At 35.0% G+C, this 15,915-nt stretch overlaps 1 protein-coding gene across 1 annotated transcript; it reads left to right on the top strand.

The window, feature by feature from the left end:
- Positions 1–524: 524 nt before the first annotated feature.
- LOC311217085 (complement C5-like) lies at positions 525–12,549 on the top strand (the record flags this gene model as incomplete). The annotated part of the gene is made up of 18 exons (XM_084298822.1): positions 525–589; positions 1,553–1,745; positions 2,479–2,641; positions 3,237–3,307; positions 3,904–3,995; positions 4,852–4,934; positions 5,219–5,309; positions 5,617–5,722; positions 6,507–6,633; positions 6,945–7,060; positions 7,284–7,484; positions 8,052–8,255; positions 8,739–8,948; positions 9,129–9,278; positions 10,200–10,329; positions 10,671–10,736; positions 11,325–11,525; positions 12,452–12,549. 18 exons carry the CDS (start codon positions 525–527, stop codon positions 12,547–12,549), a joined length of 2,367 nt encoding a protein of 788 aa, XP_084154948.1.
- Between the last annotated feature and the right edge of the window lie 3,366 nt (positions 12,550–15,915).

The following is a 15,915-nucleotide window of genomic DNA, read 5'->3' as shown; positions in this document are numbered from 1 at the left end:
CAGGAATAAAAATAGCTAAAAAAAAGTTGCAAGGGAAGAGTTAGTTCAAAACAAAACAAAACAAAAATAAAAAGGAAACCTGGTCTAAAAATATCAGGACAGTTTGGTCAATATAATTGAAATGCTTTTTTCTTCAGAAGCACATTTAAAATCATATCATGGATGTAAATAAAAAATATTTTCTGAAGGGCTAGCTGAATCTGATTTTTCGTGGTTTTGTTTTGCTTTCTCTATTTTTTTTTTTGTGGCTGTCAAACAGGGAGAATGTTAGGTTTGACAGAATTGCTCCACATATTAAAAAAAAAAAAAAAAAAAAGAAAGAAAAATCCTAAGTTTAGCTGTTTCGGATTCTTTGTGAGTTAAAGAATTTGGAAGGGGCAATAACATTTTAGTAAAACAAGATCTGCAATTAATTATTAACTGTGGGTGATACGTATTGGTGGTATTTCTGTTCATCTACAGCAGAAGCCAGATAGGGTTGAATCCCGATTTGTTAGCATTGTTGGTGTGTTTTTTGTGATGCTATGGCTATTGTAATATTTTGTTTTGTTTTGTTATTTTCTGGAACAGCTTTTAGTCAAGATAAAACGTAAGTAAAACAAATATAATATTTACTGGAAATGATGCTTTATAATTGACCACTATTTTAAGTGAATAGTTGCAGGATTTCAGTAGAGCCGGTGCAGAAGACACTACTCAAACTGTGTCTTCACAAGCAAAATTCTTACTAATGGATGTGGACTAACCTTAGAAAAAGGACTGCCGCTCCTGGAATTACTCAATTTGCTGCCAAAGAAAGAGGTAGAATCAGTCCGTTATGTTCCATACATTCTGGACATAACGAAAAGATAAATATGCAAAAAAGTAAAGTTTGGCGCTTGATACCTTTTCTATAGTGCCTGAAGACATACTATGCTATGGGTTTCATAAAAGCTCTTATTTATAGCAATCGATCTAAGTGCTATTACCATTTCAGAAAAAGGTGCACGTATATTGAATGTGCAGCAGCACTTCACATATATGTATTTACATTAGGTATATTATGTGTTCAGGTATTAAAGCCTGGTTTGTGGTTTTGTGGAATAATGCATACTTCATTTTATACAGCAATGAGGAAATTAGGGTAATCCTGCAAAAATTTACTCACATTTGTCTTTATTGTAAGTTGCCCGTTCATTTCAATAAGAACGTTGCTGCTGGGAGAACTATACAAATATGCTACTTGAAGTATTACCATTTCAGGTGTTCATTTGGCAAAACAAGTAATCATTTTTGCATAAATACCCTGTCATACTAGGCACGCTTTTCTGTGTCTGCAGAATCGAATCCATAAATATTGCCTAAGCTGTTATTTGGTTACATTACAATACAGTTTTCATCAAAATGATTCTAACTGGGGCTATGCTGTTTTTAACTGCTGTATGAGAATAACTTCACCTGATCTTTAGCTCATTTGCTTTATCAGTGTCTACGTAAATGAGTTAGAAACGGAAGTAAGAAATATGAAAGTATAGTTCCAATACCCTTTGATTATTTCATGTTTCGTATACAGCTATGTCCTTACAGCATCAAAGGTTTTCCGAGCTGGGACATCTGAGAAAGTTGTGGTTCAAGCTTTTGGATATGAGAAGGAATTTGCAGTCAACGTTGCCTTAAGAAGCTTTCCAGATAAGCTTGTTTCTTACTCGTCTGGCCGCATTTCTTTAACTCCAGACAACAAATTCCAAGATGCTGTAACTTTAACTGTAAGGAATTTGGACTTTTATTGTCATGTTTTTATTGTTGCATTTAGTCGTTAGTGTTAGAAAAACAAGATTGTGGTAAGCTTACATTTGCTTAAACTGGGAGGAAAAGCCTCGGGCCCTGACTTGTCAGTTTGCTGCGTGTAGTTTATGTCGTTTTAGTTTGTCTGAAATTGAAAATCTATTGGATAAAATGAGTGTAAAGGAGTGATGTCAAAGCTAAACATAAGATCATATTATTTTAGAAACATTATCTTGTTTGCATAACATTCCAAAAAGAAAAAGGAAGGGATGGAGAAGCGTTCATTGTGGACAAGATACCTCAAATGAGTGTTCAGAGTAAGCCAAAATGGCAACTGAAACTGAAACTCAAGCTATTTCACCAAACTATCAACCACAACAGCAACGTTGGTGTGGCTGAGATTCGCTATGTATATAAATGGAAGTCTGGTAAATTATAATGTCATAACTTCGTAACTTGTGTTTTAGGTTTGCTATTTCAGTTCTTGAAATAAATACAAGATTGAAAATACTTCTTTGTAGTTTAATATTTCAGACTGTTATCAATGATGTAAGCAAGAATAACCCCTTTCCGTGGGTGTTGATGTTTTTGTTTAATAATAATTAACAACAGAATATTAATTGCTATTCAGAACTTATTCTCAACAAGAAATGCTGTAGAAAAAATACTTGAAAAATACTCTAATATTCTTTAACAGTATCTCATCTCCCCCAGCTTCAACCAGCAGATTTAGCAAGGACAGAGGATTCAGTCAAGTATGTGTATTTGGAAGCTGTTTCCCCACATTTTACCAGATTGAAAAAAATTCCTGTTTCCTATGAGAATGGCTTTCTTTTTATTCACACAGACAAACCAGTTTATACTCCCAATCAGTCAGGTAAATAATGTTTATTTCTCTTAGTTTTCACTTAGTTTTTACGAGCTGATGATATTGACAGGGAATGAGGATTTAAATGTACTTTAAGCTCTTGTTCATAGTGAGTTATCATCAGTCACTATTTATTTTCTTAATCATCAAAAGAAAATTTTGAAATATTTGATCATACTGTAGAAATTAATCATTTCTCCCGGTATCCTCTCCTCTGAGTCCCTGCCCTCTACACCTTACATGATTAATCTGTGGCACAAACAGTGGAGAAACTGTACAGGGAATATGTATTAAAAAAAATTGTCAAGAAATAGTGATGACTGAATCATTGGTTTTGTGTAGGTTGAGCTGATTTACTACAGAAGTGATATATTGGTATTTTGATGGTAAAAAATAGTCTCGCATTGTGATTTGAGTGCAAAATAAAAGATAAAAAAGTGTTGGTGCTGGATCTATTGTTGCTAGCATGAATACTGTTTGGATAGCATACTGACAAAAGCTCAAAGTCATTCTATAAGTACTAAAGAAATTAGTAGAGAAAAAGGTTGTTTTTGTTTTTTAATATTGATAACAGTATGACTTTGAGATCTATTGTTTCTTACAGTGAAAGTCAAAGTTTATTCTCTCAATGAAGATCTGCAGCCAGCTCGGCGAGAAACTGTCCTAACTTTTGTGGTATGTTGTTACTGAATTTATTTTTAATATTTTGTGGGTCACAAAAGCAATAAACCTTGTTACATAGTAAATCAGCATTGCAATGGATATATAATAACACTGTCAGATAAATATTTTTGTAATAATAAAACTGTTAGATAAATATTTTTGCAGGTAGCCAGACATCTTTTAAAAGATCTAAAGCAGACTGCACACTTAGACCTTTTTTTAACCTTAATATCTAGGGAAAGGATTTGTGAGAAAATTTTGATAATATATTGTTTTCGTATTGTTATTTAATTAAGATAGAAAAAAAATCAGTAGCTCCTGTGCTATGTGTTTTTTAGCCATAACTATAGTTCTTGTTATTACAGTAACCTAGCAATATTAAGTATTGTGAAGTAACAACTTTTAATTGTTGGAAACTCAGTAAAATGTTTTATCAGAATTTCAGAACCTGAATTTCTTTTAAAAACATTTGCATTTTGGTGCTATGAAATTGGCAAAACTCTTAGAAGCGTACATTGTGGGCAGGGTCCCACTAAAATCCCCAAATGAAGATTTTTCTTTCAGTAAGACTGATCTAACTGCTGGTTCTTTACTGTTATTTTTCAAAGGATCCCGATGGAGTAAAAGTGGATATCATAGAAGAAAAAGACTTTACTGGAATAGTTTCTTTTCCTGACTTCAAAATTCCTCCTAATCCTAAGTAGGTATAATTAATGCTCGTTGAGAATTATTAGCATAATACTACCTTTTATTTTTTCAGAAGACTGCCAGAGTGTCTTTTGCTGATACACAGAGTGCCCCTGACTTAAATCTTGGAGATTAGTATCATTTCACGTAATTTGTAACAATGGTATAGATAAAGAACTTGTGACAGTGTTCTTCTTTTTAGCTAACTTCCAAATGAAATTTTGTCTCCTAAAGCAAAATGGAAAGCTTACTGCCTTTATTTCCAAACATATGGAATATTCTCACTCACTACCCATGGCAGTGGGGATGGAACTAATGATGTTTAAAAGTCCCTTCCAACTCAAGCCAAGTTTTACCATTCTATGAAGTTTCTTTTAATGGTAAAACATGAAGATAGACACAGTTAAATATGAAAAAATCAGGAAAAATCATCCAGGTTATGGTAAATCAGATAGGTGATGCCCAATAATCCTGCTGACTACACTGAAACAGAGCTGGAGAGCCACAAACAGGCAGTTCTCTAATCTCAGGGGTGATAACTGGCAAGTGGAAGATGGCAGCAAATAATGCTTTAATGACTCCAGTTACATTTGCAGTCTTCCAAATATGTCTCTGCCTGTTGTAACTGTATGACAAAAAATTCTGACAGTAGTCAGAACATAAATAATGGTATATTCTTTTCAAATAAGTATCAATCCTTCAAAATAAGTTTCAAGTAATTTTATTCAAAATATCAGAGTAGCTGAATCTTCTCAAAGAGGTATCGTACACGTGCAAAAAAACTCAGTGCCTGACTTTTCTAATTATTAATATTTTCACTTTTAATAATAATTTTCATTTAAAAAAAAAAACGATTGTTGATATTGTAGGTATGGAATTTGGAAGATTGAAGCCAAGTACAAAAAGGATTTCATAACCTCTGCTGTTGCAAATTTTGAACTTAAGGAATATGGTAAGGTGTTCGTGTACACGTGAATCTTCATTTTACATGCCTCTTTTGCATGAAATTCATGTAGGGCAGCTATACAACACAGAGGAACAAAACACAGAAATGCTTGAAGTAACATTGGCCTACTTAATACAGCAATGGGATGCAGTATAGTGCCAAGTGGCAATATCAGTTCAAGCTAATGTGTCATATCAGTATAAGATATATGATGACATATTTCTGAGTATCTGTGGTTTGATGTTTAAAAACGCATCAAAGTGGCTTCATTTTCTACTCATTTTTTTCAGCACTGCCAAGCTTTTCCATCGTCATACAGCCAGAACGTAACTTTATTAGTTCTGATAAATTTGAGAACTTCAGGATTGCTGTGAAAGCTAGGTAAGGAAATTAGGCTTTGATTTCTAGATGTGTGCCGCATCTTTACCTTAAGAATGATTGTCCTGTGTTGAGAAGCTTCCTCTTTCTCAAGGAGCCCTATCATCACAATCATTTCTGCTATGTGAGAGAGCTAGGTGAACCTTTTCAAAATTCTCACAGAGTGATTATTTTTCAACAGAAGTGTTTGTAAAGCTACATAGGCATTTGTTTTCTATTTCTTGCTTAGGAAATGACTCTCCTCAAAAATGAATGCTTTGTTGCAGCCATTATGATCTTAAAAACATTTCTATCATTGTTTTATTCTCAGCTATTTTTATAATAAAAGGCTTCCAAGTGCTGATGTTTTTCTTCGTTTTGGAATAATTGAAGGAACTGGAAAAAGAATGATGCCTCGTGCAATGCATGTAACTAGGGTAAGAAAAAACAAGCCTAAATTGCTTAGTTCAGGACTGATCTAATTCTATTTAAGTTGGGGAGAATATCTTACAACTCCATTTGCATTGACAGCTATTGAGTGTCAACTTTACCTTTGTAATCCTGTCACCGGGGGCATAGAAAGTTACTTTACAATGAAACTCAGAGGCAGCGTCTCAGACAGAATGGAACTTCAGTCTCATTCAATTGCTTCCTTGAGTAAACTGCGTTTGAAGTTTCTGTGAAACAACATTTTTGCTATCTATTTATAGAATAAACAAAAAGAAATCAAACATAGGATCAATGTAATAATACCAAATCAGGATTGGAGACAGACAAATCAAAATTCTATCAATGTATTATGGGGAGACTGTTCTCCACCAGTTCCCCTTCCCTTACCTAGTCTGGTCTTTTTGTTTTATTCATTGCAGAATGATAAAAGACATTATCTTCCCTGAATGAGCAGGGATATATCTGTGTTATTCGTAGAATCATAGAATGGTTTGGGTTGGAAGGGACCTTAAAGATCATCTAGGAATCACCTACCTCTTGTTTGGTCTGCATGCAGACTTCATAGCATGTACTATGGGTTGATTAATTGCTAATAATTATATAGGTAAAAAAGAATTCTTGATCATGAAATTCTACATTAAAATGTCTCCATCTTTGATTTCCCCTAAAACAGACAGAGCAGAAACATGCTGAAAAGAATTTACTCATAGTTTACCATATATTATTACTAAGTTATTGACTGTAAAGGAATACTTTTTATTCAATTTCCAGCTTGAAAATGGTGTTGCTGAAATCAGTTTTAACAGTAAGAAAGAAGTGAGTTATTTAGGATTTCAAAGTCTAGAAGAATTGGATGGGTCATATTTATATATTGCAGCATCAGTGATGGAATCTATGGGTAAGTTGCTTTCAAGTGATTTCTTCAAACACATCTGCAAATGTAAACAGAACAAAAAAAAATTATACGGCTAACTTTGTTAGTATCAGACTTTCTTTGGTACTCAGGAATCCTTCAGCCAGAAGCTTATAAAGAACAGCCTGTTCATCAGTGTAAAAATGGGGTTAAACTTTTTTTTTATTGCTATTTGTTTTCACAGTGCTAAGTGTTTAATTTTTAGGTGAAAGGACTTCACCATCAGAGACAGATTGTGCTGCCCTTTGAAGGCATGTGCCCTAGGATGTGCTTATTAAAAGCGGCATATTTTTTAGGTGGCCTCAGTGGTGAAGTAGAATATACTGGAGTCAGATACGTTGTATCTCCTTACAAATTGAACTTGATTGCTACTCCTCTCTTTGTAAAGCCTGGACTTCCATTCTTCGTAAAGGTTAGTTAAAAGAAGTATTTTTGCACGTTACAACGTGAAGTCCATAATGCAGAAGCCTTACTGTTTTGTTAATATCTGTAGGTCTTAACACACTTTTCATTTCCTTTGACTGTTTACTTTTTTTTTTCTTTTTTTTTCATTTGCTACTGTAGAAGGTTAGCAGCTTGTTTTCTGCTTGAAAAATGTTGTTCTCATAAGAAATGTTATCTCTTCTAATGAATAGGTGCAGGTGAAAGATACAGTAGATCACTTTGTTGGAAACATCCCTGTAACTCTCACTGCAAAATCGTTCACTGAACAAATGGATGAGACTGAGTTGATATCAGAGGGTTCAGAATCTGGGAGAAGGCAAACAAGCATCAGTGATGGAACTGCTTTATTTGTTATTAATATCCCATCTGATAGCACGCTACTGGAGTTTCAAGTGAGTTAAATTCTCCCATTAACTTATTTCTTAGAAGATTTAATTCTGTACTTTTGCCAGTGTACAGCACCTGTGGTAAGACTTTGCTCTTAAAAGTTAGTAGTTTATAAACTTCGAGATTGTTCCCAACAATCAGTTATGAAACGTAAGTGCTATAATGAAACATTACTTCTATATTAAATTGTATTTGCATGTATTCTGAAACAAAATATCCCAATTTGTCATATATTTATTTAATAATAGTTGTTAAATAAAACATCTGAATGAATTATGAGAGAACAAATCTCTGAGAGTGATTCTCTTGTTAGATAGGAAGACGGATTATTGACCTTTTCTGATCTACTTTTTTATGGACATGCTTCTATACCGCCATTTTAATTTGATTTGGTATTTATAATTTTTTTTTATTAAAGAAAACAGGGAAGTCTTGAGTTGGCTTATTTTATTACCGTGATTGAAGTTACACTTCAGAAAATAAACATACTTAAACTATTCAGAAGTCAGGACATGCAGCTTTTGTTTCCTCCTTTGCTACAAAAATTTTTGGACATGTTATTATCTTTACAGATAAAAACTGTTGATCCACACCTTTCAGATGAAAACCAAGCAACCAAAACCTATGAGGCAAGAGCTTATTCATCATTAAGTCGGAGTTATCTATACATTGACTGGGCTTCAAACCACAAAATACTTCAAGTAGGGGATTTCATCAATATTAATGTATATCCACATAGTCGGTATATTCATAAAATACATCACTACAGCTATTTGGTAAGTAACTGATGTTTCCACATGAAATCTTGAATTGAGATATGATCCTTAATGAAGAACATCAGCAGTCAGGATCTGTCACCAACACAGAATGCGTGCTGCTCAGAAAACTGTTCAGAACATGTACTCTGCCTTTGCCTATAAAATGTGTCCGGTCTATAGTTATAATTTGTTACCAGTCGCATGTTTAAATCATATATTAAGGCTGTATTGTTTTGAATTCTCACCCAATGTAGACTGGAGTTAAGAAGTAGTGCCAATCTGAGAGGTGTTTCAGGAGCTGAATCATCTAAGGAAGACAAAGGTGCACAGAGACAGCAGTTCTTTTTACAGGGAGGGAGCTACCCTCCCTCGAACTAGACACACCAGTCCCAAATGCATTTCTGTGTGTGGTGGATTATATCTAAATGCAAAATAACTTTTACATGTGTGAGACATGTAATTTAAAATTTGACTTTATTCTCCATCATCTTTCTACTATAGATCATGTCAAAAGGGAAGATAGTAAGCTTTGGAACTCAGAAAAGAATTAAAGATTTGGAATATGAACACCTAAGTTTTCAGATAACCCAAGAAATGGTTCCTTCAGCACGTCTTATCGTTTACTACATCGTCATGGGAGAAGAAACTGCTGAGTTAGTAGCTGATTCAGTGTGGCTGAACGTGGAACAGAAGTGTGGGAATAGTCTTGATGTGAGTAGTAAAATAGTCACTGAAATTTGTGGGTGTGCGTTCATTTTATGGTCAGGTTTTAACTTGGTATTACACAAGTTCTTTAACAGTTCCTTAACATAATAAAGTGTCCGCCTCCAGATGCATTTATTTTGGATCAATGTACTTAAAAAATAACTAACATTTGTTTTTGATTTGTAGATTAAGGTGCTACCAAGCAAAAAGACACACAGACCAGCAGAAGTCCTATCGCTTTACATGAAAACACAGTTCAGTTCCTTTGTTGCTTTGTCATCTATTGACAAGGCAGTATATGGAGTTATTGGAAGAGGAAGGAGAGCAATGGAAAAAGTTAAGTCGTAGCCAAAAAAGAAAAATAAGTTGCTGTTTGTTTCAGATTCATACTCAGATCGCTGTTACGGTTTTTGCCTTCAATAAACTTGAAAGTACACAGAAGAGCAATTCAACACAAAATAAAATGCGTGGGTTCTAAATTATAAAAATAATTCATTTACTATGTTTTGATTTCCAGTAAAAGTAAATGGTGGTTTTAAAGCCCAATCTGAAGTGTCTCAACAGAAATCTTCAGACTTGGACAAAAATAGGCTGCAATGTGAGAGAGCTCTGTGGTCCGAGAGGCATAGGGACTGCATTCTCCCTTGTAGTTCTTCCTAAAATCTTTTTAGGTTCTGTTTTTTTAGGGCATACTGTTAGAATAATATGGCAGATGCTATTATGTTTGTTGGATTATAGAGGTTTTCAATCCTTGTAGAATTCTAGATATGTGTGTATGTAAGTAAACATGCGTATCATCTGTCACTGAGATAATTCCATTCCTGTGATAAAACATGGCAGTTCTTTAATACCTCAGAACAGTCAGACACAAGATAGGTAGAAGATGAACAGGAGAATACTTTTGCACCAACCTTGACTTATTTGAATCTGTTTTCTAGTACTGTTGAATGCTGGGTAAAAATACTTGATTTGGTTTTCAACAAGCTAGATGGAGTATCAGAACTGTTACAAACGTTAGTGAAGCATTCTGCCTCTGTTCTGAGTAACTTGTTAGCTCAGACGTGCTACAAGAGCATGATTGTGTTGGTTCTGGTGCTTGAATTAGTTCAAATGTCATGAAATGGTACTCTTCAGTGTATTGTGAAGACATCTTCTGGACTAAAGTGGCCTTTCTGCATGTATAATTCTCTTATCTGTTATATGATATATATGATATTCCCCACCTTTTAGTTAGCTGATGATATGCTTATTCCTCAGGTAATGCAAGATTTGGAAAAGAGTGACCTTGGATGTGGTGCTGGAGGAGGACGGAATAACGTTGATGTATTCCGAATGGCTGGGCTTACATGTTTAACTAATGCAAATGGTGATGATTCAAATGAAGCAGGTATATTTCTTAGTTTTAAACATGAAACTGTGGATTTTCTCTCTTGAAGTTTTCTATTGTGACTCACGGTTATTATATTGGAACCTAATAAAACTAGTAGGGCATGCATATACTAAGAAATACAATTTTGAGGGAGGAAAGCATTGTAGTTTGTGTGTCATTTTCTGTAATTTAAATTATATATATATATATATATATTTTTTTTTTTTAATTCAAATAATAGATTTTAAATCTCTACCAAATCTGGAATGTGATTTTTTTTTTTGGATTGAAGTGGGCTGTGTTATGACCAAGAAACTCCTGTCTTTCATAGTTTTTGTGTTTGTTTTTATTTTTAACAGATGAAACTTGTAATGTAATTGTAAGAACCAAACGGTCTGACTTTGAGGAACGAATACACAAGGAAGGTGATTAAAAAAATATTTTAAAATATATAATTATGGAAAAGGTCATGTCTATTAGAAATCAAGAATCTGAGAGTTTGCATAGTACTTTTGATTGTTGTTATCCACTTAATATAGTAGAGAGATGGACAAATATGGAATATGATAATTTAGAGGACCCCATTTATAAAGCTCCTCATCCATATGCTCAGTTTGAAATCTATAAGATTAAGTATCCACTGAAAATACAGCATATCTGTAAGATTTCTTTTTCCTACTCGGAAAGGACATATTCTGAAAACTCACAGTACTACCATATGGTAGTCTTTCCAAGTGACCAGCTGTCAGTGACCAAGCCTGACAGAAGACCTTCTGTCCGTTAGATCTTAGTGTAATAAAACGCCTCTAATTTATATTTTAAATTCAGTATTGTAGTATAAAGTGTGTGTCTCTAACATTTAAACATTTACATGTTTATGCTCAATCTTGAATCTATACCTTCATTGAAATTTTGCAAGTTTTAAAAACACATTTAGTATAACAAGTTAAAGTGCATTTGAAAATAAAAACATCATCTCAAGGAAGGGATTTTTGTTGTTATTGTTATTTCAGCATCCAAATATAAACATCCAGCAATTAAAAACTGCTGTATGGCTGGTGTAAAAGCATATCCGGTGAGTGAGACTTGCAGTGATAGAGCTCGGCGAATTCGGAGTAATGAAAAGTGCATTTCAGCGTTCAGGGATTGCTGTGAATTTGCCAACAGACTGCGGGACGAAGAGCCTAATAAGCTGCTAATGTTGCCAAGAACACGTAAGTACAAGAACTTTGACTGTTGTGTGGATATTTTTAATAGATTATGGATAAATACAGAGGTGATAGCTTTGTTAATCTATTAACTCTCTCCAATTACCTGAGAGGGTTATTCGAGCAGATACTGTAGTCTCCATATACCTTGGTTGTATACCCCTAAAGAGGGGTAGGAGAGCGATTCTTTATTCTGTTAGGACTGTGCTGGAGAGCTGTGTTCTATTCATCCATGTTTAGAACAGGCAGCCATGCAAAATGGGAGTATTGTTGCCTGTGAAGGTAATGCTAAACTTGAATGCTCAACTGGAATCATTTGCCCAGGCCTAAAACAGCCAATGAGTAACACGTCAGCACAGATCAGTGGGAGTGTGAAATCTTCTGTCTCCCATTCTCTCATTATAATCACTAGTTAACAGTTTTGTTTGAATGTTGGACAGGTATCCATATTTATAAATTGTTTATTATAAATAAATAAACTTTGGATGAGGTTATTCAGGTATAATAATGGGAAATTCAGTTTAACTTTTCACACTTCAGAGATCTCATTTAAAAAATAAGAGAACGACATCTTTAATAGTTTTGGTAAGATATGTTAAGATGAAATAAGTGTTTCTGCTTACCTGATTTTGTTGCAAGATAAATTTAGCTCATGCAACTTCAACAGTTTATCCAACTTTTCAATCTTCTCTATTTGGTTGTTACTAAGATTTAGTGTCTCTGGCTTAGAGCACTTTTCCAAATTTTCTATGTACTAAAGAATAGAAAATGTGTGACATAGCATTGCACTTTATTTCTTTAAATGAGAAAGGCAGATTTCCAGTTTTAACAAATACATTCATAAAAAAAACGCAAAGTATTTCCAACATGTTATTAATCACTTTCATTGTTGCATTCATTGTTGCACCCTCTTTCCCTCTTTTAACTAACAGCCTTCTATAGTGCTGGAGGAGTAAAACTAGATTCTAAGTTTTCAGTGGGCCAATCTACACGAAAGGGAATTTGCTATAAAGAACCCCGACTAAAATAACAGCACAATCCAAAAATTAAGACATTTATACAGTGTTCTCAACTTTATTCAAATTGATCCATGGTTTCTTCTTTTCAACAAGTCTCCACTGACATTCTCTCTCTATATATAATTTTATTCTTCCAGAAGCTTCTACAGAACTAGGCTAACAGAATATAAAGGTCTTTTTTTTTTTTAAGTGGATATAAAATTATTTTATATATTTATATATATACACACATATATATCAAAATGTACTTTGGTTTTATTAACAGTTATTTTCAATACCTTACCTTAAATTTCTTGTCCCCATCCATTGGGGATGAAAGATTGAGTGAGCTTATACATGCCAAATTTTCCTGTTTTGACAGGACTTTTATGAGGGATTCTGTAATGTACTTAACTCCTGGACTAACACCATTTTCATCTGAAATTAAACAAAGAAACTAACTTCAGTGGTGAAACAATTGGTGACTTTTATATTCATCAACTACTTCACTCTGTATACAGGGAAGGCTTGAAAATTATTCTCCCCCATACGGGATGAGAAGAAACAGCACACCAGATGCATTTACAGGAAATGACGTGTTAGCATAAACGGGTATATTCTTTCAAGAAAAAAAGCACAATATGTTCCTCCCTTTTTTAGTATTCTCTGCGGGTGCGTTATTCTATACAGCTTTCACTGCTATCATTTACACATTTGAGAACCAAGAGTTGAAAGCAAATTTCTCATATTTCTTTCCAGCAGATCGTAGATCTTTAATCATAGAGTTGACAGAACTTTGGCCTTTTGTGGTTTTAGCGTGTACTTTTATACCAGCAGTTTTTTATACATTACCTTAATGAAACTTATATTCAAGAGGAGCTTCTACATTTTTTGCTGTAATATCAAGTTGCTGATTCCTCCGTTCCCTGCTTTTGTGAGCAGAGAGAGACGTCTCACGACTACGAGGAGATGGTGATCTGGTGCTTGTACCAACAGAAGACATTGGACTAGGTGTCCGAGAAGACGGCATCTGTGTTTTTCCACATAATGCTTTTTTTATGTAGCTTTTCTTCATTGCCGAAAATACAGGATATCATATGACCAATATCTGTAAGGAAAAAAAATAAACATAATTCTCTATATAAGCCCAAACTCTTGATTGTTTGCTTTCCAAGAAAGTTGCTAAAAAAGTACGTTGTTGAAGGACTTTAGATGCTTGTTGTCTAAGTATCTGTGCCTAATGGCACAAGTTATTGCTTTAGATGATACACAGTTTGAGACATCACAGAGGTGATAGTTGAAAAATTGTCTTTTTAGCGTAAGAAATATTTCCAGCAACAATAGGGTGCCAAAAATATATTTAAACCAATTCTCCAGCGGGTGACAGCTTCCATTTTTCATGGGCCAATGCATATCTGGAGGAATGCTATAGCTGTACACTTATGCCATTCTAAAGCACAACGCCAGGAACTGTGCTGAACTGCTTTCTGTTTTGCAGCTCATCTTGGTAACTGTCCTGTGATTTATGGCTCACGCCAAGTCTGGAGACACTCACAACTCAGACTAACATAGTTGGCAGAGGACAGAAAGATAGGACGAGGATCCCAAGTGCTTTCACCAAGGCTAGAAATCGTCCACTTCATACCTCAAAGAGCAGTTAGAAGCAAAAGGGGAGAAAAAAAAAATAAAAAAAAAAAAAAAGGAAGTAAAAATAAATAAATAAGTATCTGTCTAACCCTGGCACAGTGTCCCCTTTCTGCAACAAATTATTCTGTGACTGAGTGGGAAGTTCCAGAGAATTGTTAATGGCAGCTTCCACTGATGACGAACGTGGTTTCCCTAAGGGTAAGCGCAGACAGAGCCACGCTCATTGTGTGTGTGGAAGCCCTCGTAGTAAACATCTCTGGGGATGGAGTTTTACCAAAACCGAGACCCTGTAAGCAGAAACACATTCTAAGATGTTCTTTAAGATAAAAGCACGTGCTTTTAGGGGAACTTAGACACAATGCAATCACTCATATAGCTTAACGTTGAGAAAGCTTTTTTTCATTACGATGGAATTTTCAATGAATCTTTAAAGACAAAAAAAAAAGAATGGAAGCAAAAGCCGCTCTCTTGTAAGCCGGCATGAAGAGGCACAACTCATTCAGGGCCGGGAAAGTGAGCTCTGAAGGGGCAGAAGAGGCATAAGAGTGAAAAGCTACCATGGGAAGCATCATCATTTTAAAGAAAAGCAGCCAGTTACCTTACTGCTTAGATTTTATAGGGAAAAAAAAAAAAAAAAAAAAGTGATCTGGCACCAAACTTCCCGTGCTCAAAAGGACGGGAGGCGGATGCACCAACCGGTGCCCCCTGAGGCGACGCCATTTTGTTTGGTCGCTGGGCGCCGACGGGCGAGCGGGCTGGGGGGCGGGGCATCCCGGAGCCACGCCCCTCCGCTCCCCTGTCCCCGCCCGCCGCTTTCCCGCCCGCGGTGTCCCGTCAGGTGCGTGCGGTGACCCTGAGGTGCGTGCCGCGGTGCCAACGGGCGCCTCGCCTCAGGCTGTGCCCGGTGCTGAGGGGATTTGTCCTGAGGGGTTTTGTCCTGACTGAAGCGCCAGTGACCCTATAAAGTGACCCTATATATAACCACCTATTCCCTCGTGCTGTTGTTGGGGATTTTATGCTTGTGCTTTATATGTCTGTGTCCATGAAGTTTGAGCCTACACACGTAAACTTATCCTTAGATGGGTTTTACTCCTGAACTCAGTGGAGTAGGCCTAAATATAACTGTGTTTTTCACAGCAATATTTAAATAAATCCTTTTTAACAGCTTGGTGTTGTGTTTTTGGAGCCTGCCCCCTTTCGAGGTGTGAAATGTGCGGCAAGTAGAAAAAATAGTAAACCAAATCTGATGAAGAATGTAAGGAAGACATAACTATTAGAGTTTATAACCAATATAAGTTGAAAAGCATCCAGAATGTTGTTAGACCTTTAAAGTGTTTTCCAACATTCTTTACTGATTACACCTTTTTATTTACATATCACCCACATGAACATTCTTGTTGTTTTGTATTGATAGTTATTTCGACTTTTTTTTTAATAACAATCACTACATTTTATATTTTATTATTATTTTATTTTAATATTAAAATATTTTATTATTTTATACTTTGTTGCTTCCCTTGTAGTTTGTAACTTCAGTTTCTGAAGGCTGTATTGGTCTTATTGAAATTTTATTTTACATTGATCAGAAATAGTTTTGTAAATAGTTTTCCCGTAAAGGCTGACTCCAATGTTTATTTAAGCTTTAGAAGTCTTACACAACTTTAGTTTAACTTTCTATAATCCTGTTTGCTTAGGTCCTATGCTTAAATACTAAGTATGCAGAGTTTTTATTAGTTTCTTTTTGCAAATGC

Source organism: Netta rufina (genome assembly GCF_964035555.1).
Source record: "Netta rufina genome assembly, chromosome: 20".
NCBI lineage: Eukaryota > Metazoa > Chordata > Aves > Anseriformes > Anatidae > Netta > Netta rufina.
The sequence above is the reverse complement of the archived record's forward strand: the minus strand, read 5'-3'. Positions and strand labels throughout refer to the sequence as shown.